The 25,526-nt window shown below is 39.6% G+C and overlaps 3 protein-coding genes and 2 long non-coding RNA genes across 6 annotated transcripts; 2 read left to right on the top strand and 3 right to left on the bottom strand.

The window, feature by feature from the left end:
* Window positions 1-5,468: 5,468 nt before the first annotated feature.
* On the bottom strand, window positions 5,469-9,896 carry LOC125570189. Its single transcript, XR_007312559.1, has 2 exons — window positions 7,758-9,896; window positions 5,469-7,546 (listed from the first exon to the last, which is right to left on the bottom strand). It is a non-coding gene; the product is annotated as an uncharacterized LOC125570189 (long non-coding RNA).
* An 804-nt stretch (window positions 9,897-10,700) lies between these two features.
* Window positions 10,701-17,573, bottom strand: LOC5515307 (cofilin). Its single transcript, XM_001635385.3, has 3 exons — window positions 17,418-17,573; window positions 14,004-14,322; window positions 10,701-11,203 (listed from the first exon to the last, which is right to left on the bottom strand). The coding sequence occupies exons 2-3, from the start codon at window positions 14,318-14,320 to the stop codon at window positions 11,050-11,052; spliced, it is 471 nt and encodes a 156-aa protein (XP_001635435.2). The 5' UTR covers window positions 14,321-14,322; window positions 17,418-17,573; the 3' UTR covers window positions 10,701-11,049.
* Window positions 11,299-11,973, top strand: LOC125570190. Its single transcript, XR_007312560.1, has 2 exons — window positions 11,299-11,670; window positions 11,871-11,973. It is a non-coding gene; the product is annotated as an uncharacterized LOC125570190 (long non-coding RNA).
* Window positions 17,574-21,751: 4,178 nt separating the features above from the next.
* Window positions 21,752-24,078, bottom strand: LOC5515345 (torsin-1A-interacting protein 2). Its single transcript, XM_048731523.1, has one exon. The coding sequence runs from the start codon at window positions 23,776-23,778 to the stop codon at window positions 22,726-22,728; it is 1,053 nt and encodes a 350-aa protein (XP_048587480.1). The 5' UTR covers window positions 23,779-24,078; the 3' UTR covers window positions 21,752-22,725.
* Window positions 24,079-24,149: 71 nt separating this feature from the next.
* On the top strand, window positions 24,150-25,348 carry LOC5515346 (torsin-1A). 2 transcript variants are annotated; one of them, XM_048731525.1, is made up of 2 exons: window positions 24,150-24,276; window positions 24,319-25,348. In XM_048731525.1, the coding sequence occupies exons 1-2, from the start codon at window positions 24,229-24,231 to the stop codon at window positions 25,234-25,236; spliced, it is 966 nt and encodes a 321-aa protein (XP_048587482.1). In that variant the 5' UTR covers window positions 24,150-24,228; the 3' UTR covers window positions 25,237-25,348. The 2 variants fall into 2 exon arrangements, with proteins under 2 accessions (XP_048587482.1, XP_048587481.1); XM_048731524.1 differs by having other exon boundaries at window positions 24,178-25,348.
* Window positions 25,349-25,526: the final 178 nt, after the last annotated feature.

Here is a 25,526-nt window from a genome sequence, read left to right as displayed (position 1 = left end):
TTTATTTTATTCAAAATAAAATTAGAACTCTAATGTAATACAATGGAATATGATTTCTTCTTGGAAGTAATGCACAACAAAGCCGGTTGAGGGGTTGTATTTACAATAGAGGAGTAGTGAACAATGGCCGGCGAATCGCGCGCGAGCCGAATAAGGAACAAACGGCAATTAAGAAGCGGGCGCGCTAAAGAAATCGTTATTATCTATGCAAAGGATAGTTTCTCGATTATACCCAGGTAAGCTCTGCAGCTAGAGAGAAAATGATTCTGTTCTACTTCTGGATGCGCGAGTCTTTAGAGCCGTTATGTAAAGAAATCCACAAATAGATAAGTGGTCGACGTAGTGGGGAGGTGAAAATGCCTGAGACACTTAAATGTATGTTGGTTGATGTATTCACTTTCATGATGATTCATTTTCTTCTGATACAGATTTAGAATCTAGTTTTTTATTTACTCCAATGGGAAAATATACCTGACTTTTATAAGGGTGGATATCTTCGCCGCTTATATTCACCGGAACTGTTGGTTTCTCATAAACTTACGCTTCGTTACCGGTGTGCCAAGCATTGTTGCATGTGATTTTAAACTGAAACCCATCGCTTGGCTGTTCTAAATAACTGTGGAAGATCTTTTTTAATTCAGAAAATTTAAGTTTAGGCTAAAAATATCGAATAAGGAAAATGACAATACTAGGTCAGTACGAAGCGAAAAAGAAAAAAAAAACGATAGGTGTCGACCCATAAAGGGTTCCCCTTTTACAATAGAGCAATTACAAAGGCATGTGAAATCAACACTTCCGGTGAATTTTAGACCAAATAACTTAGTAATTTACAAACAAAATGAAAAATCCGTGATCAGAATACTATATAATACTGACCAAGGGCCATTGATTTAAAAGAGATCGTAGTTATCTGAAACCTATGCCTTACCTAATGTGTTATTATAGGCGAAGTATTTCAATATTCGGATCGGCTTTAAATTGTGGTATTCCGGTAGTACCGACTAATCAAAAGTACCATGTTGTCGAAGGGGCATTTTTCTCCTCGCCATTGTCTCCACATCACTTCGTCTAGGTGGCTTTGCAGATCAGCTGTAGGGATCCCTTTTTTGCTTTTTACCATTCTTTTCACTCTTGCCCACGTAGACTCTATCTCTTGAGTGTTGACTCCAGTCACCAGGTCGACGAAATAGTCTTTATGGACCACCACCCGGTGACTGGAAACGTTGGGAGCATGAGCAGTAATGTTCCTGTATGCCCCCCAGTCATCCGAATGGAGGACGCTTCCTGGCTGAAGGACTTGCTGAATAATCGGCGCCAAGACTTCTCTCGTTCGCTTGTTTACAACAGTGTAATACCCTCGGCAAGGCTGGAAGGCCGTAGTCACCAGACCAAACACCCATCTTTGTCGGGATATCCTTCCTCTGCCATACTATAAACATAATAAAGCAAATTGTTCTATAGTTAGTTTTTCTATCACATGTGAATCACCTGACATGACGGAAAAACCTGGAAAACGCGCAATTCCAGATAGAGAGAGAAGACACATTTTCTTACAATGGCTATAGGTTCCTTATATTACGGACTGATTTTTAAAACAAAAATAACGTGTGGCCGAGGTGCACATAACCAGATTTTGGCTTTTTAAGATAATTTTTCCTTGATCATCATTGCCCTGTGTGTCAGTTCAGGGACGAAAAGCTCAAATTCCAATGACACTTTACAAAAAGTCGCATCAATTTAAAAAAAGTCGCACTTGATGTTTTGTTTGCTATAAGTTACTAAGTACTCAGAGAAATTCTCCGCCTTATTCGATGTGAAATGGGCTTATTTGACGCCTCACGTCATGTTTTTCCGTCATGTCGAATCACCTTAGAATGAAATCCATTGAATGTCATTTATATGCACCTTGTGTAGCCAAGTAAAAATCACGAGACATATAATTCCAACCATACCGTTTTGTAGCAGTTACAGGATAGTCTTTTTCACCCACCTTCCGCTTGAACGAAATAACGGTTTCGTCGCACTTGCAAACATGGTTCGGGCCGCCGAACGGATAGCCTGGGCGATCGACGATATCCCGCGAGCACAATAGTCTTAAGGCCCTGCAGACTTTCATAACCATTTGAGGTGTCATACCTAACATTGTGCTTGCCTGCACTGGTAAAACTTCCACCGACCAGAAATATATGAGAACAACGAGCTTCGAAAGGGGCGTCTTTGGAAACAATTCGAAAAAGCTGTTGGTTCTTAGGCTCCTACGAATAAGGCAACGCGGACATTTCCTAAGAGAACAAAAAGAAGTTATGAGATTTCGCCTACTACGTCCTTAAAGAAGATGTATCATGAAAAATTATCATTACTTACCACTGATAACCATCGATATGTGTTGCTCTTTCTTTAAGCTCCATGTTAATTCCACACATCCCGCAGTAGAGGGTGTGGAGAAAATTTAAAGTTAGTAGCCAATCGTAGAATTCTCTACGCGGTCCACATACTACTTGAGCAAGCTGTAATATATTTTGCATGTTGATTTTTTTTATATCGTAATATTTGTTGCTGTTGTTATGAAACGTTAGCCCAGACTTCAAGTTTCTTAATATATGCCCAGAGTCTAAGGTCGGATGTGCGGACAAATGGACTTCACACCTCAATTTCTAAAGAAACATGTAACGCCTTATTGGCAACCAAACTGATTTGTCTTGTTTTGAAAGAGCAAAGTTGTCTTTGCGAGCAATTTGATCGGGGTATTTGGTGGTAGGACTCGATGCGCGCGTTTCATCTACCATTTCGCCGGTGAATAAACCTGTTTAACTGCTGTAACGACCTTTAAGAAGGCCAATCACGCCGTCATTTTACACCCCCGCTCAATACCGAGTCACACAAAGCAGCCATTTCCATCGGCTAATTCAAGCAAGTATAAACTGAAGTCCTTTCAATAAAAAATTGTCGTCAGAGTATTATTTAATTGTTAATGGTTATTTATCTTGCAAATAGACCATGCATTTTTAACGCAAAACAATACAAAGGAGTGTGGACATCCTTTAAGCAAAAAGTACAGATTGCAGTCATCGGAATAGATGTGGCTTTGTTTCACACGAACACTACTCAAACCATCGTGAAGCACAGGTGGGCTGGTGGTTATCACACTGGCCAGTCGACACTGCGGCCCGAGCTCGAACCCCGGTTCTGCACTCGTGCAAGACGCCAAAAGAAAGTCCTCAGAGTGCTACCCTGGCAACACCTCGCCAGAAAACTAAATAAGACTTGTTTGAAAACATAGAAATTCTGAATGGTGCTTTTGGCTGTGATTATATATATATATATATATATATATATATATATATATATATATATATATATATATATATATATATATAAATGATGGTTGAAGGCTTTCATAGAAAGTGCTCAATACTCGAAAGTAGAGCGGTGTATAGTGTTGGTTTGAGAAAAATACAAACTACATAGGTTTCCCTACAGGTCTGTTTCGTGGTTGCCCACTCATCAGGGGATTTAATGAGAATATTCCTACCATCGTATATATACTATTAACATTGAAATTTACATAATAATAGACTGATAGTTTTAGCTAAGGCGGTAAGAGGAACAATAGCGAGTTACATTAAATATGCGGGGCGAAAACTAACAGTGCGGAACGTGTGAAAAATTGATAGCGCGAAAATTTAACGGTGACGGGATTAACAGTTCTAATTGTTTCGTAGCAGGGCTTTGTTTCTGTGGCGGCACGAGGACACGAGTTCATTGCGTTAATTTAGAGTTGATAGTTTGGGTTGGCAGATGATCGTCAGCTTTTCCTTGAGGCAGAGGTTGCAACGCTTAGTGGTACTGTTGTAGGCGGAGTGGGAAGAAAGAATGCGCCATGAAATAAAGTACTCAATCATGTTGTCCTTGAGAGTCCAGACGTGTTTGCTGAGTTCGGTGGAGTTTCTGTGTTTGGCGTGTCGGAATGATGCGGTGTGGTTTCTGTACCTGGTCTTGAAGCTGTTTTCAGTGAGCCCGACGTATGTTTCCGAGGTGTTGTTGTCTTTTCGAGTTACGGTAGCTTGGTAGATATATATATATATATATATATATATATATATATATATATATATATATATATATGCGTATATCACTATTATCAAGTACCAGCACGCTTCACGCTATATATATATAATGCGTGAGTGCAGGCATTCATATAACAGTGCTCAATACATAGGTGTACAGCGGGATATATCTTGGTTTGTAGGAAAAAAACACGCGAACTACCGTTTCATCTCTACAAGCCTGTTTCGTGGTTGCCCACTCATCAGATTTTCTGATGAGTGGGCAATATATATAATAATATATATATATATTAATTACCATTACCATTGAAGCCAGAAGAAAAAAACTAATTTCAATCAGTAAACTTATATAAGCATAAATAAAATTTGGGAACAAAAAGGGTTTATTATACTACAATGAAAAAGAATACTTTTACTAACAACTAAGAAGAACTTGTGGAGGGGTATCAATACGAAACGTTACAAGAAATTGCGTATATTAACAAAAAACGGCATACTGTAAAGAATGGAAGAACTTTTTCGAGAATCGATACGTGTTCATCTCCTGCTTACCTTTCTTCCTTTCACAACCGCAATGTGTGCTTTGCTTTCTTAAAAATGTAATTTTGTTAAATTTTGAGAGTTTTTTCCCATTGTCGTTGATTTAAAACCTTTTTCATAAAAATGGTTTTGTCTGCAACGACGGTCCACGAAAACCTTTCAGAGTCCGCTTCACTTTTTGGTTTATTGTTTTAATTACTCTGGTACAACAAGTGGCTTGATCCAAGAGAGGCAAAGCGATCAAAAATAATCTTCGACGTTCAAGGTAAAAGTATACTGATTTAGAATAATATAATATAAATATAAGTATGGAAAACTATATTTAGATAACTAGATTACCTATACATATCAATGTTTTTTGCAACAAATAACATACTAGCTTGTACTACAAGCTAGTATGTAGAAGTCCCTCCTGTAGTACACAAGTGATTGACGTAAGGTCCAGTGTTCCATATCAGCTTCTCCAACTGAACTACCGGACCTCCTTAGGCAGTACTTGTGCGGATTCGGGTATCACTAGCTCGTGTACGCAGTTGGGCCAGGGAGAGAGGCGCTCATTGGACATAGAAGATGAAGGGATAAAAAGAACAGTAGTGTGGTGTGTGGATGTCAATGTGAGATAGATAAAAAGGAGGGGGGGGGGGGTGCTCATAGGGAAGGGTGCACTTATTTCAATATGAGAGATCGAAGAGGGGCGCTTATCTCAAGTTGGGCGTCTTTACCGGTCATTACGGTACTTGAATAGCTAGAAAAACCCGGTGATTATTGAGTCGCCACATCACATGACTATGGAACAAAGACAACTTATACAAATTACAAGCCCTTTATTTCATTATTATTATTTTATTTATTTTTTATTTATTTTATTTATTATTCACACAAATTCGAAAGTCGTGAAGCCGGACTAATACAAAAACGTGAAGGATTTCATAATCGTGAAGGATTTCCAAATCGTGAAGGACTTTCAAAAATCGTGAACGATTTCGAAATCGTGAAGGATTTAAAAAATCGTGAACGATTTCGAAATCGTGAAGGATTTAAAAAATTCGTGAAGGATTTTAAAAATGGTGAAGGATTTTAAAAATCGTGAAGGATTTTTGAAATCGTTCACGATGGCCCAGGACGGTGAACTGATCCCATGTTTTTCGGATTGTTCTGATGACTTTGACTGCTTTTAGCCCAACTTTATGAAAAAAAAAAAAAAAACACGCACACGTTTCACGTTTTTATCAATGCTCCCAACATCCCTTGCGTGTCTGTAAAAACCTAGACAGACACGGGAGTTATGGTCTGCACCGTGCACGATGGCGGCCATCTTTATTACGCATAAGTTATCATAACGCGGGAAACTATAACATACATTATGTACGACATCCCCCTTTTGTACAGGAAAAGCATCACAGACTATCTAAATCAATATCCAATCAAAATAAAGGATCAAACTCCTAAATTGTTCATCAAACAAATTAAACGTGATGAATAGACAATAAACAATAACAAATGTCAAAGCAGTTTGTGTTCATTGTTACGACTCACAGTTCGCGGAGCATAAAGTAACATAGTCTGCCATCCAAAATGGCTGTCTTCTCAAACGAATAGATACCTTCATCGGACTCTCTTGTAGCTTCTCTGAGTCTGGTGAAGACTGCTGATCAGGGGCCTCAACCTGTTGGGATGGTCCTTCTGCAGTAGACGCCTGCTCACAAAAGGCGCTTGAAGCAGCAGGTGTGTCCTCTGGGGCAACCATGACCACTGGCGGCGGTACGGTTCATGACCCCCCGGTTCCTGCGGAGCACACGACCATTTTCCGTTGTGACCATGTATGAACGTGGAGCTGAATGTAGGTCTGTCACGATTGCAGGTGTCCAGTCACGGCGTGAGAGTTGTACCCTCACGCAATCCCCAACGCCCAATCTAGGGAGGGGATTTGTTCCACGGTCATAATATGGCTTTTGTTTCTGCTGCCGTGCATTCAGCTCCACATAAGCATTCTCAGCAACTTTAGGCACAAGTAGCCTACAAGTGACAGGTAATTTATCCTTTAGCATCCGACTCATGAGTAGTTGTGCAGGTGAATACTTGAGACCTGCTACAGGTGTATTGCGATATTCAAGTAGTGCCAGATTAATGTCTTTACCTTACTCATGTGCTTTCCTCATGAGCTGCTTTACTGTTCCGATCATCCGCTCGCTTTGTCCATTTGATTGTGGGTACTTTGGGCTGGACGTTGTGATCTGGAAGTCCCATTCTCTTGCAAATGTCCTCATCTCAGCACTTGCAAACGGCATGTTAACAGCAATCATATAATCTGGAATGCCGTGCCTGGCAAAGATGTTTTTTTTTTTCATCTCTAAATATCAGGTGCTCAGCGACATGCAGCTCATCACGGATTTCCCAATATTGTCTGATTGCTTGGGTGGGTACTCTTCCGGTGGGCTGGCCAACCTTGCTCGATAGTAGCTTTCAGCCTACAGAATGTTTGATCTTCCTCAGATGCTTTCTGTAGTTGTGTCAGCCTCTTTTCACTCATCGGGAGGCTCTTTACAAGTCAATGGATCCGCGATTCCATCTCGGGTATTTGTGCGTCATCGGGTCCTTTGACTTGCTTAGTGTAAGCCCTTGAGATTGTGTCAGCTATATAGAGCCTTGTTCCTGGGACATACCTCACATTTTAATTGTATCTTAGCAAGCGGAGCAGCACGAGTTGTATCCGAGGAGAGGCGTTCTCGATTGGCTTAACCAGGATGGTTTCTAGTGGCTTTTGGTCACTCTCAACTTCTACTTCCTTGCCACATATGTACTGTTGTAAGCGTTCTGCTGCAAACACGATTGCCAGAAGTTCGTTCTCTATCTGGAACCACTTCTGTGCTGTCTCAGTGAGGGATCTAGAGGCATACGCTACCGGCTTGCCTGCTTGCATGAGACCTGCTGCAAGACCCCTAAACGAGGCATCACACTGAATGGTTACATTTTTACTCTAGTCATACAACTTCAGTAAGGGCTCTTCACTTAAGATTTGCTTAACTGTGTTAAAAGCCCTCTCATGCTCAGGCAACCAACTGAATTGTGTCTCCTTCTTAAGAAGCTCTCTGATTGGAGCGGTGACAGCAGACTTGTTTAGTATGTAAGGTGATAAGTAATTCAACATACCTGTTAGACGTCTTACATCCTTGCTTGCCGGTACTGCCATATTCACAATCGCTGTGACCTTGGCCTTGTCTGGTCTTACACCATGTTCCGTCAGAACATTGCCCATGTAGAAGATCTCCCCCTTCTTGAACTGGATCTTACAGGGGTTGAACTTGATGTTTTGTTCTCTTGCTCTTTCTAGAACCCTGAGCATGATCTGGTCTTTCTCTTCCTCAGAGGCTGCTGCAATGATCATATCATCACCAATAACACGCACACCTTCAATTTCGCTGAATGCTTTGTAGGTTTTCTTTTGTAGAACCTCACTGGCAAAGCTGAAACGATACCTGGAGAAGGGCTTGTTGAAGGTACACAGACTGGAGCTATCTTCATCCAGCTCCACCTGTCAGAAGGAATCTTTCTGATCTTATATTGTGAAGTAACTCTTTCCTCCGAGGCGGCTAATAACATTCTTGTAGGTAGTTATCTGGAAGTGTTCACACCTAATTGCTGATTCAGGTCCTTCGGATCAAGACATATCCGAAAATCTCTATTTTCCTTTTCAACACTTACAATGTTGTGCACCCAGTCCGTTGGGCCATCCACTTTGGCAATAATGTCATCTCTTTCCAGTTAGTCTAGCTTGCCTTTTAGCCAAGCATGCAGACTCGTAAGCACTCTGTGGGCGGCGCTCCACCTATGGTCATGTTGAAATCTTGTAAGGTTCTGGAAACTTGCCCAATCCCCTCAAACACATTCTGAAATTCAGACTTGACAGATTGCAAGGTTAAGGGATCATTCACTGTATCAACAGGCACTGAATCATTACAAACACTCCTCTGTATCAGGCCCAGGGCAGAGCAAGCTTGCAGGCCTAGTATTGGAGGGGCTTTTGTTTTCGTGATGTAAAACTCCAGTGTCTGTTCATTGTCACGCCCACATGTGCAACGCCCACAGCGTTGCACATTGCAGTAAAACCTTGCCTTCATAAGCTATGTCATGACCCCCATTGGCTGTAAGCTTTGCTTTTGACTTTTGTAGCTGGAGTTTGTTTTTCAACTTGATAAACATTTTGCGTGGGAGGAGATTTATAGCTGCTCCTGTATCCAATGTCACCTTAATAGGAGACCCCTCTACATTTATGACAGAAAACCAAGCTGAATCTTTAGGGCTAGGGGCATCAATGTTACCAACATAAATACTATCAAAGTAAAAGTCATCTTCCTCCTCATTTTCCTTCTCTGTTACTTCATGTACCCTTTGTTTGGCATGCTCTAGCAAAGTGATTTGGGCCATTACATTTGCTGCAGATCTTACCACAGGCTGGACATCTTCGAGGTGCATGTTGATTGAGGCAGCGCCTGCACTTTTTTGTTGTTTGTGTAAGCTATCATTCACTTTGGGAGTCTGTGGATCGGACTTAATACAATTGACTCGATGCTAGGACTTGCATCACATCTAGCTGCATGCATTGATTGAATTTCTCTCTTTGTGATTTCGGCAGAACGACACAGATCAATAACTGTCTGTAAATTTGTGCCAGTTTCTCTCAAAAGTCTTTCTTTCAGTGTTTTTTTTTTTTTAGTAGAGAAAACAATATTGTCTCTTATCATGTTATCTGCCTCACAGGACCGTGACAATAGTCTCAAATTGGTTGTACTTGTCAAATGGCAATTGATCGGTATCTCGAAAGCACCACACGTTTCAAACCTGCGAGCTCGCGCTGGAATTTATCCATGACGTCTTTCTACTTAGTCTTGTCTTCCTCGGTTGTCCAAGTCCAATCGCTGAGAGGAGTCGAGCATTCTTTATGCCATCCGCCTACATGTCCGACTCCGTGGCCGCCAAATACAGCCTAAAACGCTGTCGCCACATCCTCCAGTTTTCGGCAGGTTGCACTGAAGGCTTAGCTCTGGGGATGGCTTGAAATCTTTCTCCATAGTTGGGTTCTTTCGTTGTTTTAACCAACTTCTTGACACCATGTTATGGTCTGCACCGTGCAAGATGGCGGCCATCTTTATTACGCATAAATTATTATAACGCGGGAAACTATCACATACATCATGTGTTGCATGTGTGAAGCGGGTTAAAAAACACGCAACATGTTTGTCGAGTGAAATGATGCGCGGAAGGTTGTGTTCGCGATGTTACACGGTCAAAAACTTTTTACGATACAATGTATCGCGAAATGTTTTTGTCGCACGTTATCCCGTGTATCGACCAATCAGCACGCGAGATACACTGGTGTTATTATATAATCATGTTTACTTAGTGATAAGTTTTTTTTTTTATTCACTATAGAAATGGCAAAACTTAACATTCAGGGTCTAAGAAACGAGCCACCACTCGATAGCATTTCATTTAATGCTGGAATAAATACGAAAAGCCCAAATAGTCGTGTTCGTGAACCAGAAGAATGAATACAAGACACCAAAAACTGGAATTCGAGATTCTGCCCTAAAAAAGTCTTAAAGGACGAAAATTTGGCAGAGTCGAATTCCTGTTTTTGGTGTATCATTTATTACTGGAAATGCTTAAATAAAATAATTGTTATGAATCTTCCTGCTGCTGATTCCAAAAGAAAATCAACCTTTTCTTTTATAGCACATCATTTAGAGTTTCAGAATAAAAAAATTTCTAAAAGGACGGTTTAGGCTGCCTAAATCTATATCTATTAGCCAGTTCCCGTATTGCGCTAGATTTCTCTATCCAGCTTCTACTCTACTTCTTCGTATCCAAACGCGCGCGGTTCATACAATTTGGTCGGCTTATTTTTCAACTCTGTTTCTCTATCTACTCAACTTGGCTTCCAATATGTGATTTGATAAAGATGTGTTGTTTTATTTAAAAAAGAACAAAAAAGCTGTTTAAAGGCTGCAAACAACCTCCAACCTGCCTCGCTTTCAAGCTCAAATTAGGCACCAGCCTTCCGACAGAGCAAGCCCAAAAAATGGTAACAGCATACAAAATTACATGCGTTTTATTTTTCAAAACATTTACGTACAACAGAGCTACAAGAGTAAATTACAAGAGAAAATTTCAGATTCATGTTTCCTTGCTTATCAAAACATTTCTTAATAGAAATATTACATTATTACTTTCAAAAAATCATCTTAGATCCAGTACAAAATGATTTGTGGAAATTAATTCTTTATTGCAGAGAAATCAGGAACCATTTCCTATGACTTAACTTTCAACTGATTTTATTTTTTTTTCGAGATCGCAAACAACAGTCATGTATCATGTGATAGCTAGAGTTGGAATGTAATCAGAATGTTTATATTTGACAACAAAGGAGTGAGATTCGTATCCATCACCTCTCTACTACATCTGCGAATTCGTTGTAACACATCTCGCATATTTCAGAAGCTTCGAAGTACTTTTTCAAACCGTCAAACTTCTTTTTCAAGTACTCCCATGTAGAGCCGGCCAACATTTTCTTCTTGATAGGTGCTTCGTCACTACACCTGTCAAAGAGAAAGAATACAAGGTCACTAAGAGCACTGCGGTGATCCTAGAACATAAAATTTCTTAGAACCTAAACAGAACCGAATCAGAACCTATTCACGCTGAATACATTAGAGCAGAGTATATAAGATTAGTGAATATGAATAAATTATCGAATTGCTCAACTGCAGCGAGGTGAACGGTAAATGCTTGGTCTGCTCTAAATTTATATCGTTGTTGTACCGTTTCGATTAATTTTGTTTAAACTCGTCTACCATTATCATTTTCTTGTTTCTATGAATACTGTTTCATTTAGATGGCTGTCTAATATCTAGTAGCGGTATATCTAGTCTAATATCTAGTAGCGGTAGCTGATGTTGTTCCGGGCGAGGAGCCGATAGCCCATGTGCTTGGACAGGAGAAGAAACAAGACCACCCGCAAGGCGGCCAAAGGCCTAGGTCGTAAGAATAACCGAAGGATTTGGAGGTGATATAAGTTGGTTTCTCTTTTCTTCGTTCTGCGTTTGTGTTTTTACAAATTTTCAAACACGGTTGTCTTATTATGGACTCGCCGTGTGTACTTAATCGTGCCTCCTTCGATATTAATTTTCTCCTGTAAACGTCTGAGGCTAGTTTAGTTGTCGTTGTGATATTAACTCAAACGTTGTTTGTATGCGTTCCCTGCAGGCAATTCTGGAAAACGTCTTCCCGAGTAACAACGACCCGATCGGGTAATTTAGGTTTGGGGAGAAGAAAAGATTAGAATATTAAAGAGGTTGGATGAGTATGATAAAGCGTTGTCATGAATGCGCGCAATGCACTTACTGTCGTCGATGGATTCCCTGTTAAAGATATTAAGGTTTGGGAAGTAGGGAACCCATCGACATGTGTGAAGTCAGTGGGAGTGCACATAGTGCACGGTTGCCGGGAGCCAAATTTATCCCCAATCTTAATACGATGCGACAATGGATGCAGTGTAGAATAGGTTACTATTCACGCTGAATAAATTATAGCAGAGTATATAAGATTAGTGAATATGAATAAATTATCGAATTGCTCAACTGCAGGGAGGAAATAGGTTAAATGGTGGTTGATACTGGATATGCTGGGCGAGACGTGACTAAGGCCAGCACGCTGTTTACCCACTGCGTTCAGTGTCGGATCGCCAAATTTATCCCCTATCTTAATACGATGCGACAATGGATGCAGTGTAGAATAGGTTACTAAACAGAACCGAATCAAAACCTAAACAGAAACGAAACAGAATCTAATAGCAAGGGTGGGGATTGTTAATAACAAAACCAAAAAAATCAAAATTACCTATTTTCTGCATAGAATTACAGAGTAGGGCTGGAAATACGTAAAAAACTTGACTTGATATGAAGGCAGGAGGGTTCTGGACACCAGGAGTAACAGCATTCTTTGATGTACGTGTAACGCATGTTAACTCCCAGTCAGAGAGCAAGAAAACGAAAAGAAGAGGAAGTACAACAAGAGAGTGATGAATGTTGAAATGGGAACTTTTACACCATTAGTGTTTGGTACTAACGGAGGAATGGGCGCAGATGGTCAGAACTTTTTAAAAACATTAGCAAACAAACTCTCAAGTAAGAACAAAGAGTCATACGCCGATACCATTTCCTGGCAGAACAGTCCATGTGTGTGAGAGAGGGTCAAGGTTTCCATTTAGGTCACGTGAGGTGCTGGAAGATTTCACTCTTGCGGTAGCTGGACTATTTTAATTGTTTCTACACTAGACCAACTTTTAAATATATATATATTTTTTTAATAACACATTTGTTAAAAGTTTTTCTAATATTAATTGTACATATATTTTTCGGAATTTTGAATAAAGTTTATATTATTATTATCATTATCATTATCATTATTATTATTATTATTATTGTCATTATCATTATTATTATTAATTTATTTTTTTAGGAACAGATCAAACTGGTCCCAAAAAAATATGCAGATCTCATAAGCAAAGAGATCCCCTTTTTTTCGGATGACTTGATTTTATCCCGGTCAATTAGAGTCCAGTTTATATTTAACTCTCCGTAATTGAAGCGCAGGAGTTACTGTAGTTGATGTAGCTAGCGTGACGTCCAAGCGCATGGTCCAAGCGTGACTTCCACTTGGGTGGTCTTCACTCTTCACAGCATTCATTATGTCGGCGCAAAAAAGTACAAAAGTAGACAATTGCTGTTTTAAAACTTAGCAATAACTAAGCGCTTTTGAGCTTTTAAAATCGGTATAGAAACATTTTAGAAATGCATATTATTGCTATTTCCTTGCGTGTTGCATAGAAATGTGCAAGCGTCTAAAACCAGAAACCAGACAAGGGATTCTAATCAGACATTAGTCTAAGATCCACACAAATTACAGAAGTTGCTATAAATAATTCAGGAAACCATATTTATATAATACCTTTTCATCGATTCTAGCTGATTTTAAATGTATTATTTTATTTTATTTTGTTAAATACCCCACCTGACCATTTTTAGGTTTTGATTCGATTCTGGTGGATTAGGTTCTAGGATCACCATGGTACAAAGAGCTTACAATAAAGTTGTTTGTAACAACAACAACAACAACAACAACAACAACAACAACAACAACAACAACAACAACAACAACAACAACAACAACAACAACAACAACAACAACAACAACAACAGTAGTAGTAGTAGTGATCTTATGTGGTTGTTGTGACCTCTGTTCATTGAAAGTATGCAAATTCATAAGAACTTTCCATACGTTTTTTAAAGGAAATTACATCGATATTGAGCCACACACTATACAGAAATTTCAACTCACCATTTGATGAAAGTCAATATTTCCTTGAGGGAGCCAGACTTGCTGCAGAATCTCATGTCATACAGAATAAATCTAGGCTCTTTCTTGGACAGTTTTCCCTTTAACTCTTCAAATATTTCCTCATCTTCTTCACGATTGTTTGCAAGGCATTTTGCTTCAACTTTTTCCTCCAGCTCCACTTTAGTGTTATCATCTGACAGCTTGAATATCGCGTATTTGAACCTGGGTCTATCAGCGCCTTTAGTTGTAATCTTCATGTCCTTGAAGAGCTCTATGCACTCCTCTGTCATCTCTATACCTGACATTGACTTCGACATAACTATAAGAAAAAGAGAATTTGAAAGTGTGAAAAAAAAGGAAGAACAAGGCAATGTTTTTATAATACTTTATAAAATGCCACAATAACCACCAAATATTTGAGTGTCATTTTATCAAAAAAGGGTAATATTGCATTTTGACTCAAAGAAAACCATATTGTAATATAATTGTTTTAAAAAAATCCAACATCCAAACATAAATCAACTGGCAATCACTTCTTTGCCCACAGCAAAATTTGCTGTGACATACCTGTGTCACTGATATTATGCAACTATAGCTGCTATAAAACACCCATGAACACTTGAAAAGGCAAAAGAACACACAAAACCTAAATAAAACTTTGTTCAAATTCAGTGTTTTATAACCCGATCACACTAACTCAAATGTATAAAGCAAGAAAAAAAAGTACCAACAGATGTCAGCAATAAATTGCTGGTGCGTCAGAATGTATAATGACCTAGTTTGCCACTAAACCACAATCCCAGTCTCTGAGATGCTGTTTCTCAAATTCATAATATATGCTGTACTTAGGAAACTGGGTACACTTGCATAATGTATATGTTTAGTCACATCACTACCTTCCAGAAAATAGTAATGCAAAACCAGTTTGCCAATGTGACAGGGTGGATGGCCTAGAAATGCATATTTGCCTGTTTTTTTTTTTTTCTGTGTGCCTTGGTTTTATCCAATCTAGACTTGGGCAGAAACAATTAAAGATATGGTCCCTGGTTATGATTTCAGATTTATAAGTGCCAGGTACAGTAAGCATAAACCCTCAGATCTTTCCCAGCTCCCATTTTAAAGGCATGGATAGATTTAAGGAGGGGGGACACATCTTTCCATCGTGCCTTTTCTGTCTGTAATTCACATGTCATGCCTTGCACTTGTCAGGGCTGGACGAGTGCTGTGTTTGAAAAAAATTATTTCAAAGGGAAATATTGGATTAAAATGATGTATTTTTACTTGATCCGGCATTTAATAGCCAAGGAATATTGGTTATAGATATTACTACACGTTTTGATTATTTTTTTGCGTTCAAAATTGGCAATTTTTGACTCCCATCGAGGTTGGATGACCTGTGATAAACTGAAAGATTGGTTTGTGTCAGTGGCCTAAATTATACTTTAGTTTTCTTAACCTTATTTTATTTTAAACTTACAGTATAGGGTTATACTGACAGTTCTTTGGAAAGGGAACAAGCAACACTTCATAAGATGCCTCAGAAAAGGAAACCTTAGTAGAATTACATTTTATTGTGCCCTCGCTTATGAAGTGCTGTAGCACGCTGATTTTTTGTTGGTTAATCTTTATATTTTTGGGGAGCTTATGACTCACATAAGCCATGGTTTTCCTGTGAGCCTCTCACCTTGCGATTTTTCACTGTAGTTATTGTTTGTAGTCCACTTGTAATTATGGCAAACAAATAAACTGAATCCAGTGCAATGAACAATTTGTCGCTGTTCTCTAGCTTGTTAGAAAAACTAAAATTATTAGTACGAAATTTCTGCTGTTGTAATAGGCATTTTTACGCTGGAGTCTACGCAGTAAACATAAATAGTTGAATAGTATTCAACCTTTCAAAGTCCTCAACTGCATAGATAGTTTCTCTGCGGTGTCCTTGATCAACTGATGCGTTCACGGGGGTCAAAGCTGTTCATAATATAGGTCATTAGCAATGCATGCCCTGAAGAGGGGCTGAATGACCTTGGGCGAACTTTGGAAAAACACAGTACAGCTTTTTTGTGTCCCGTGAAAAAGTGACCTAAACTTATGATCAAAACAAGATTAAATTAAATTAGAGTTAAAACCTATAATATAAATTTACTGCCGCTGCATATTCAACCTGAAGTAAACTTGCAATCGCCAAATGTAAACTTTTAGACAGAACAGGCAAAGGCACTCAATATTTGTATTCTATACCAGAATTTATGTTCAATATCTGCAAAATAGTTTGCTTGATACTAGGGGTTTACAGGACCTTTAACTGATACATTTATGTAACCAGGTCTATAATGGGGGGGGGGGGGGCACTGGGGGCACGTGCCCCCCAATATTTTTAAAAATTATGAGAAAATGACCAGCGTGGCTTATATACAACTTTATACAACTTTCAATAAAATACACTAAAATCAAACCATGTAACTTGGAAGGCTTTAATGGGAAGGGTGAGCCCTTGGATCAAGGATTCTAGTGACTGCTTCAAGCTAAAAATAGCAAGTGGAGATTTTAAAAGAAAACTCACCAAAATTGTCCATAAATATACTTTGAGAGATAAAAGAATTGCAGTTATTTGTTGTCCAGCCATAATGGAATGTTTGATTAAGAATTTAGCATTTTTATAAATTGTTGAGTGAGGAATTATGCTCAATGTTACTTGTACATTTACAAAGAAACCTTTGAAATCAACTGTAAATACAATTTAGTAGGATAGTAAATAAACCAATTTGAAATGCATACAGTTCTTATCCTTCTATATCCTTTTAAAGAAATCTTCCAGATAATACTTTCTGGGGATCTGTCTTATAAGGCCTTATTTTGTCCTTAGAGAAACACTCTCCTCTAATCCCACAAAGATATTTAAGAGTTCTTCCAGCTAGTCATTAAAGTTCAGACTCTTGACTAGCATGAAATTTTTTACTTTTTTAGTTGTCTTGCCTTTCCAAATCCAAAAAAACACTTCTTCGAACAGCCTTTGCCGCCATTATGAATCATAAAGGTTTTTTGGCGGATACCCGCTGAGTTTTTCGGACGCGAAAGTGCATGACCCCATCTCAGCGTGAAATTATAGTTATTGGAACAAAGAAACTCGACGATAAAATGACTTGATACAATACCGAAACCTATAGCTACTCGCCTTCAGCCTTGAAAATCAATGGGTTATTTAGACATAACTATCCTATCATAATCAAGGAACAAGAGAGAGGCCTTTTTACATCGTTTAGATATGGTGCAATTCGTGCCGTCGTATGCACAAGTAATTATGCCTAAGAATAGACTCTGTCCTATATTCTATCCACATGCCAGTTATAGTTATCGTCTATGGACGAATAGATACCTAAAGGGTTAGATTATGGGTGCCGTATTAATAAAACTTACTGGCTGAAGGAACTGGAAGATCGAGAAAGACGAAAGCTTCGACTGTCGCAGCACGATGCGAACTCGGATCAAATGCCCGGTTGCACTATGTTGAAGCAACGAGCAATCTCATTGGATGAGAAAGCCACGTGATGTGAATTGATTAGAGGTGCGGCTCGTAGGGCTGAAATAAACTGGAAATAAAGATGAAGGAGAAAGTCCCGGATGCGAAAAATATATTTGCCTTATTTGGTCATGTATTGGTGCGCTTATTATCGATGGCTTCAAAGCCGCATTGTCACCAGTTTACTTCCGGTCGATTACGTAGCAATCTCCGATGATTTTTAACGGAAAATGCGAAAAATATTTCAAAATATTGAAAGCAGTATGTTTATTAGAAGTTTCTTTGAGGATGTGATTGATAATTTAGAGCGGATGGCCTGCTTAATATCTCGGATTGGACCTCCGGAAGTAAACTGGTGACAATGCGGCTTTAAATGGTAGATAGCTTTTCACCCCCACTTTATGAAAATTACCCAGCATAGGTCGGCGCAAATATCATCATTTGTTTTCTTCTTACCAAGCTTCCACATTCCAGTTATGGTAGATCTAGCCTGTTAGCCGGCTCTCCGGAATTTCGGGATTACTGTGGAAGGGGGAAAGGTTGTGAATTAGCTCTATTTATAATGTGCGAGTTTCTCTAAATTCACGGAAAACGATCATTTTGATCGGACGCCTGTTGCACGTAGGCCATTTTGTTTACTTTTTGAACGGCTGTGAATAGTATGATTTGACAGCTCCTGACACTTGTATTTGACAAGTGACGTCAAGCGTGAAAGGGGTGGAATGCAAAAAGAGGCTTTTCCTGCCGGATCTCCTTTCCCCCTTCCACAGGAATCCCGAAACGCCGGATATACCCCATCACCGAATATATCTGTAATAAAGCCAATTTCTTGAAACTGTTGTCATAGTCTGATCTGGTTCCGTTTTAGCCGTGATTCATAACAGTTTAGGCGATTTTCCTCCCTCATCTCGGTTCACCTCCTCCCCACTCGTAATAAAATACAACAGGGTAGGAAAACACACCTTCGACATTTCGAGGCCACTTTTTCGGCAGAAAATGGACAGCTTTTCCTTCAAAACCCTATATGCCATAGAAGAATAATTTCTAAACACATCTTTCAAAGAATATAATCCAAAAGGCCAAAATTTCCCGGCAATTTTTCGCTGCAAAGTCGAAATTTATCGTTCTTCTAGGGTGCTGACAAACTGTCGTTCCCCTGAGCGCGCTCGGGCGACCGATCGTTTTCAGCACACTTACAACGAGCACCATCCAGCTATATAAGAAATCCTACCAGGCTAAAGATAGCTTAAAAGTCTTAGAAGTCAAGGCCAAGAAATCAAATTTAGTAAACAGCTAGCAAGCTAAGAAGGTAGAGAAAATCCGCAGTGTCTACGGCCAACAAAGGAAGGTTTGATTTGAACACACCACACCATCCACTTCCCTATAGTAGCCTTACGTTCACGTGTAGGGGTAAGGTGAATTGGCTAGCCACTCATTCACTTTGAAACACGTCTCAAATGCGAACTTTTTCCTTACTAGGTATCTCCATCTTTTCTCCTCCCCCTAGCATCCCTCGGCTCCCAGTTTCCATTCTCCCCTTCGCATTTGACTAGTACTTGGTCTTACCTCCTGATGATAAACCCGTGAGGGTGTACTGACATTAGTGTTGCTCAGTAACGACGTTGCTACGCTGGTGGCGTTGAGCGCGTATACAAAACACGGGATTCGTCATTCACAAGCTTTCCTGAAGTAAAAGAAACAAAAAATATGCGTTTCAAGTTACCCAAGGTTGACTTTAAGTTAATCTCAGCCTTTTCGGCTTATGATATTTCCCATATTTTGTAAAAACGAAGATTCAGTGAATTCAAGCCAACCCTGACGCCTGAAAATCTTATTTCAAAGTAGCGCGCGCTGTATCAGAATTTAAAATACTTTTACAATTTCCATCATGACATGGCGGATACCGCTCCTTTGAAGTGGAAATACCACGAAACACTATTGGAATTTGTTTTTAAACTTCATTTCGATTTCATCATGTGAGATATCAGTGTGTGTGAGCAGGCCAAATGTGCACACACGGGCTTTGTTTCACTTCCGGTTCTGCGTTTTCTAAAAAAAGCTTTTTTTTGTCGAAAAATTATTTCAAAACGCACTTTTGTTGGTCAACTTTGCAAATATCAGACCCTTATGACTTTCTACAAGGCTTTTATGCTATATTCAATTTTCCTTAGCAACAGATGTCAGTACACCTTTCAAAGAGCTCTATGAGCGTTCATGCGCATAGGATGGGGAGCCTGTATCCGGCAAATCCGGCAGAAAATCGCGCTGAAGCTGAGGTAGTCAGAATTACGTTGCCAGCCTTGTCTCATTAACAAATTTAGTATCAACTCAAAATCCGAGACAAACCGTTTGTCTCGCTTTAAACTCGTAAAATTTAGCTTCTTGGGAAGAAAAAAAAAACACCGCAGACGGTTTATCTTCATGCTCTAATTCATGAAATAAACTTAGTTGGGATGTAAATGTACCCGCATTTGATAGCTACTGGCAGCTACTAGTGTTGCTTTCGTTGCGCTCGCTCAAACAATAAACCGCACAAAAAAAATCTAAAAAGAAAAAAAAAAACAGGACCGGTAAGGGAAGAACAGATCTGCTTACAAACTCGCATCTATGCAGCTAGCCCAACTACCCCAGTACCTCCCTGCTAGCATGACCCGGCATTTGCTTCAAAGCAGGCCCGTACCCGGGGGGGGGGGGGGGGGGGGGGGGTGCAAGAGGTGCATTCGCACGCCCCACAACGGCCGAAAGTCAACTTTCGGTTAGCCAAAAAAATTGCAAATTTATAAAGCATAAGCAAACTAGATAAAAAAAGCCATTCTAGATCACTCTGGTGTCATAAATCTATAAGTCAAACTTTTTTGTATCCGAATGAGATAATAAACGTCCTGTGGAGATACTGCCATCTGTAATCAAATATCCCTTTTGTTTTTTCAGGGGTGGTCAGATTTTGTACAAAAAATCTAGATAAAAATCTGACCAACCCCGAAAAACAAAAAGGGATTTTTTTATGCGTTTGCAATCTCCACTGGACGTTTATTGTCGGATTTGGCTACACACCAGAGTGATCTAGCTTATTCTTTGTAGTTTTGTCTACAAATAGCATGCAGTCTATTGAGGACCAAAAGTGGACCTTCGGCCGTTGTGTGTGGGGGGTGCGTTCACATCTGGCCTGGCAGGCCCGTACCCAGAATTTTTTTTGGCGGGGGGGGGGGCCGCGAAAACCGAAAAAGCGGGTCTAACTTTTTCGTGGGTAGGAGGAAGAGGGGGGAAGGGGGGGATAGCCGGTTTGCCTCAGTTAAACTTCATCGGCAAAAAAACCGGCTATGCCATGCTGACGAGTCCTAATAAGGACGAAACAGCTGTCCATGGTTGCCGAACTGCACGGGTAATAGACTGTGCTAGCGTCCCGTCTTGGCCCGACTGGTGCCAATGTGTGTATGCTAGTGTGCTTTTAAAGTCCTTACTTTTCACCATATCCACCATTTGCCACATAGCTCTATGCATTGGCCATGGTACTTGCAGTGTTGACTGTCTGCTTATGTATGGTGGACCACCTCTACCCCTTACTTTTCACCATATCCACCATTTCCACCATTTGCCACATAGCCCTATGCATTGGCCATGGTACTTGCAGTGTTGACTGTCTGCTTATGTATGGTGGACCACCCCTCCCCCTTACTTCTCACCATATCCACCATTTGCCACATAGCCCTATGTGTTGGCCATGTTACTTGCAGTGTTGACTGTCTGCTTATGTATGGTGGACCACCCCTCCCCCTTACTTTTCACCATATCCACCATTTGCCACATAGCTCTATTCATTGGCCATGGTACTTGCAGTGTTGACTGTCTGCTTATGTATGGTGGACCACCCCTCCCCCTTACTTTTCACCATATCCACCATTTGCCACATAGCTCTATTCGTCGGCCATGGTACTTGCATTGTTCAGTATCTGCTAAGTATAGGGTGACCACCCCTCCCCTTTGTTGAGTTTTTCTGGTGCTACAGCGCCAAATCTAATTTGAAACACTAGAAAAACTTTCATTAAGTGTCTACAAAAGCATGCACAAAATGCATCCTATGGCAAGTGCCACAACATTATGCAAAACAGACCCACCATCATAAATCACCCACTTTTTGTGTAGGCTACCTGTGGTAGTCCCAAATATTGCTATCGTGTGTGTGAGTGTGATGTGAGTAACAATATAAGTAAACAAATATGGTCAGAGAAGCCTCGATTTCAGGTTTATGGCGCGATGTCACATTCTGTTGATGATTCCAGATGGCGGCTTTCCTTACTTATCAATCTGGTTTTCTCGCTTAAACAGGTAAATATTTCGCTATGAACCTGATTAATTATGCTCGAATGACTTACCACAGCTTTCAAAGTGTGCATTGGGCTATTAAGCCTAGAGGTTTTGTGAGTCAAAAACTGTAGCACACACATGTACCTTATGGGTACCTATTTTTAAACAAGAGCAGATTTTGCTTACCTTCCCCACCCCTAGCCAAAATGTGCTGTTAGGCTATTCTTAAAGGTCAGAGATTGGTTGTTCTTATATATGTGCTAGTGTCCTGCTGCTAACGCCATGGATATCAATCACTGTATCACCAAATACAGTACAAATTGTCATAATAGGTTGATTTAGGAACAAACCATTTCATATTCGGTTAAGAAACCACAAAAAAAAGTTAGAGCAGGCAAAAGTCTCAAGAATAAAAAAAAAATAAACATGCAAACCTTGGCCAGAAGAGTTGTAGAACTTACATGAACAAATATTGGATAACCAGTCTGACAGCAAAAAAAATTTAAGCTGAAAAAGGAACTGAGACCTCTCCTTTAGATACACAATAGTTGATCCTGCAGGTCCTGGACTCCAGGACTGACTCTGCATGTCTGATAATTTTTGCTGTTGTTTATCCTGAAGAAAATATGAGAAAATATGCATTTATGGTTATTCAGAAATGTTTTGTTTTTTAACATTGGGAAACCTGTGGCATGCCAATGGATGAGAAGCACCAGATCCACATTTTTTAAATGCGAAAATACTTGTGAATAACCTCAAATGAGAGTCAGTTAGCAGGCTACATAAAATGCTGTCCTGAGCATGGCAAGATGCCAGCAAGGCCATCATATGCATGAAATTAAGTGAAACTATGTATGGTTGTCCACTTTAAACCATCTCTTTTTGTGATAAAAAAAAGTATTATCCACAGTGGGAATAAACTTTTTCATCCTCTCTACTGATCAAAGCAACAGTATCAGCAATACGGGATAAGAGTGCAGCGACAGCATCTCTGTCATATGGCTCCTTGTTCCACACCAAGTCAGACAGAAACTTTTCCACCATGCCCTCAGCCTCCACAGGCCTAAGCGAGGAATGGGGTTCCATCTGCAAGTGCACTGTGAATAATATGGCAGCATGTTTGAAGCGTGCATTATCGTTGTCGCAATATGCGTAGAACAAATTCTCTGAAGGGGGCGGCAATAGTTCAAGGTGTTTAACAACTGCAGCACGTCTTCCCTTGTGAAATGTGCCATGTAATGATTCATCTAGTTTTTTCTTTGCAATGTCCCCGTCTATGTTCTGGAGGTCTTTACCATTTACTGTCTCAACATTCTCAATATGCTCTGTCTCAGGGTCTAGAATGTTTGCAAGGCGCAATGCTAGACAATTAGCTACAGGGTGCGCTGAGGGTGGAGCACCCAGCAAGATCACCAATGGTTGCCGTGGGTGTTTTTCTTTGAGATGGGCCAAGCACCGAGTTCGAAGAATCCTCCAAAATCTTTTAGTCTGATTGGGAAATTGTCTTTTTAGTATCTCTAATCCATCTTTAAAGACTTGAATGTACTTAAAGTCTTCCTCTTGGATATCACTGGTAGGGAATGGGTTTATTTCCTCTGGTATTACATTTAAAAGAAAAACTGCACACAAAACTAAAACCAGCGAGACCAAAGCATAACATATGATACTTCCCAGTTTAAAAGATACTTTAGGTTTGCTTAGTTGAGCTGAGTTTTCAGTATCGATCTGCTTGTTTTTTCTTGTTACCCCCGTTTTCTTCTGAGTCGAACTTTGATTCTTCATTTTATCATCTACACATTCTTCTTCTTCTGTGCTTGAGTTATCTTCATCATCACAACTCCTTTCGTCCTTGCTCTCTACATCAACTTTAGCGGCCGTGTCTTTTGACTTATGAACCTTCACACGACGATTCTTTAATGTAGTCTCTCGTGCCATAATGTAGGACGCTCGCATTAGAAGCAATTCTTCAATTTTAAGTATAAATTCTGATAACTTCAGTTGATCAGATAAATCTAAAGAATCGAACCGTACTTTCTTTCAGGCAATCTGATTGGTGTAAAAAATCAAAAGCCAATTGGAAGCTTTGTTTTATCTCGCTCAATTCTGGGAAATAGACCTTGCATGGCCATAACCTAAAAGTAATTACTCCTATGCAATATCTTTAAGATCCTCAAAAGAAAACATTGAAATTTGATTATCTGCAAAACTCTGTAAACAATTTTAGCTAAACTTGAAATAAAAAGATAGGAAAAATCGTGTTTATCTGTTTATGCCATTTCTTACGGAAAATCTGATTGGATATCTTTCTAGCCTCATAATGATGAAGCCAATCCTAATCTCCATTGTAAAGGTTAGTATCGATAAGACGTTCTTAGTTTCACTTCTTTCGTTCGAATAGTCAAAATGAATCTTGAAAAGTTACTCATTGTTTTGACCCTTTCGAATTTTCTCGCGGACTTCGTTGTTTCTTTTGTGATAACAGGCCCTGTTATAGCGGCAGGAATAGCGACGCTTTTCGGTAGCGGTGGATTATTTTACTACAAGACTGAACACTGTACCGATGGTTGGATCTCACCAAACATGACCGGACTAAAGAAGTCTCTTGATAACCGGTTATTCGGCCAGCATTTGGTCAAAGACATCGTCTATAAAGCTGTCAAGGGACATGTCACAAATAAATCGCCACAGAAAGCTCTGGCGCTGTCTTTTAATGGCTGGACAGGATGTGGTAAAAACTATGTCAGTAAGATAATAGCAGAGCATCTGTATAGAAAGGGAATTGATAGTTCCTATGTACATGTTATGATTGCCACTCATGACTTTCCTCATAAATCCATGGTCGAAACTTATAAAGAGCAATTGAAGCGCTGGATTGTTGGTAATGTAACCAAATGTGGGCGGTCAATGTTTATTTTTGACGAGATGGACAAAATGCCAGAGGGACTTGTTGGCGTGCTTAAACCCTTCCTGGACCACTATCCAGATGTTGCAGGAATTGATTTTAGAAAATGCATATTCCTATTTCTGAGTAACACTGGTGCCCATAGCATAAATGAAGAAACTCTAATGAACTGGCAACGAGGTCGTAAACGTGAAGATATGACTATCAAACATATGGACCATTTAATAAATCTCGGGGCATTTAACAGTAATGGGGGTTTTTGGCACACTACACTGATTGAGAAGCATCTTATTGATTATTTTGTACCATTTCTCCCTCTTGAGCGGGCACACATCAAGCAGTGTGCTCTTGTTGACTTACAGGACAAAGGACGTAAGAGAGAAGATATTACTGATGACTTGCTCAATATGATTGCAGATGAGCTGTTGTATTTTCCTGAAGGAACTAGGGTGTTCTCTAAGTCAGGGTGCAAGAAAGTGTCAAGTAAAGTGGATATTATTATAGGGTGACAAGTGAATATCTACCACATTTGGGTGACTAAAACAGCAAATGATATACACCTTAAGTGTTACCAGTTAAATTGTGAATTTTATTTTGAAAATATTAAAACAAACTTTGCCATCTTGTTTACAGTTTTGATATGCAATCAAAATGATCTCATGATCTGATTTCATGATGCATCAAAAAGAATTGTGGGAAGTAGTGAGGAAGGTGAATTGTTCAAAATTTAACAAAAGTCCTTCATTTCCAAGTATGATCTTTTGATTAAATTTAGAAAATATGCTTGACTAGCAATATG

Source organism: Nematostella vectensis, chromosome 8, assembly GCF_932526225.1.
Source record: "Nematostella vectensis chromosome 8, jaNemVect1.1, whole genome shotgun sequence".
Lineage (NCBI taxonomy): Eukaryota > Metazoa > Cnidaria > Anthozoa > Actiniaria > Edwardsiidae > Nematostella > Nematostella vectensis.
This window is presented reverse-complemented; position numbering and strand designations above follow the sequence as displayed.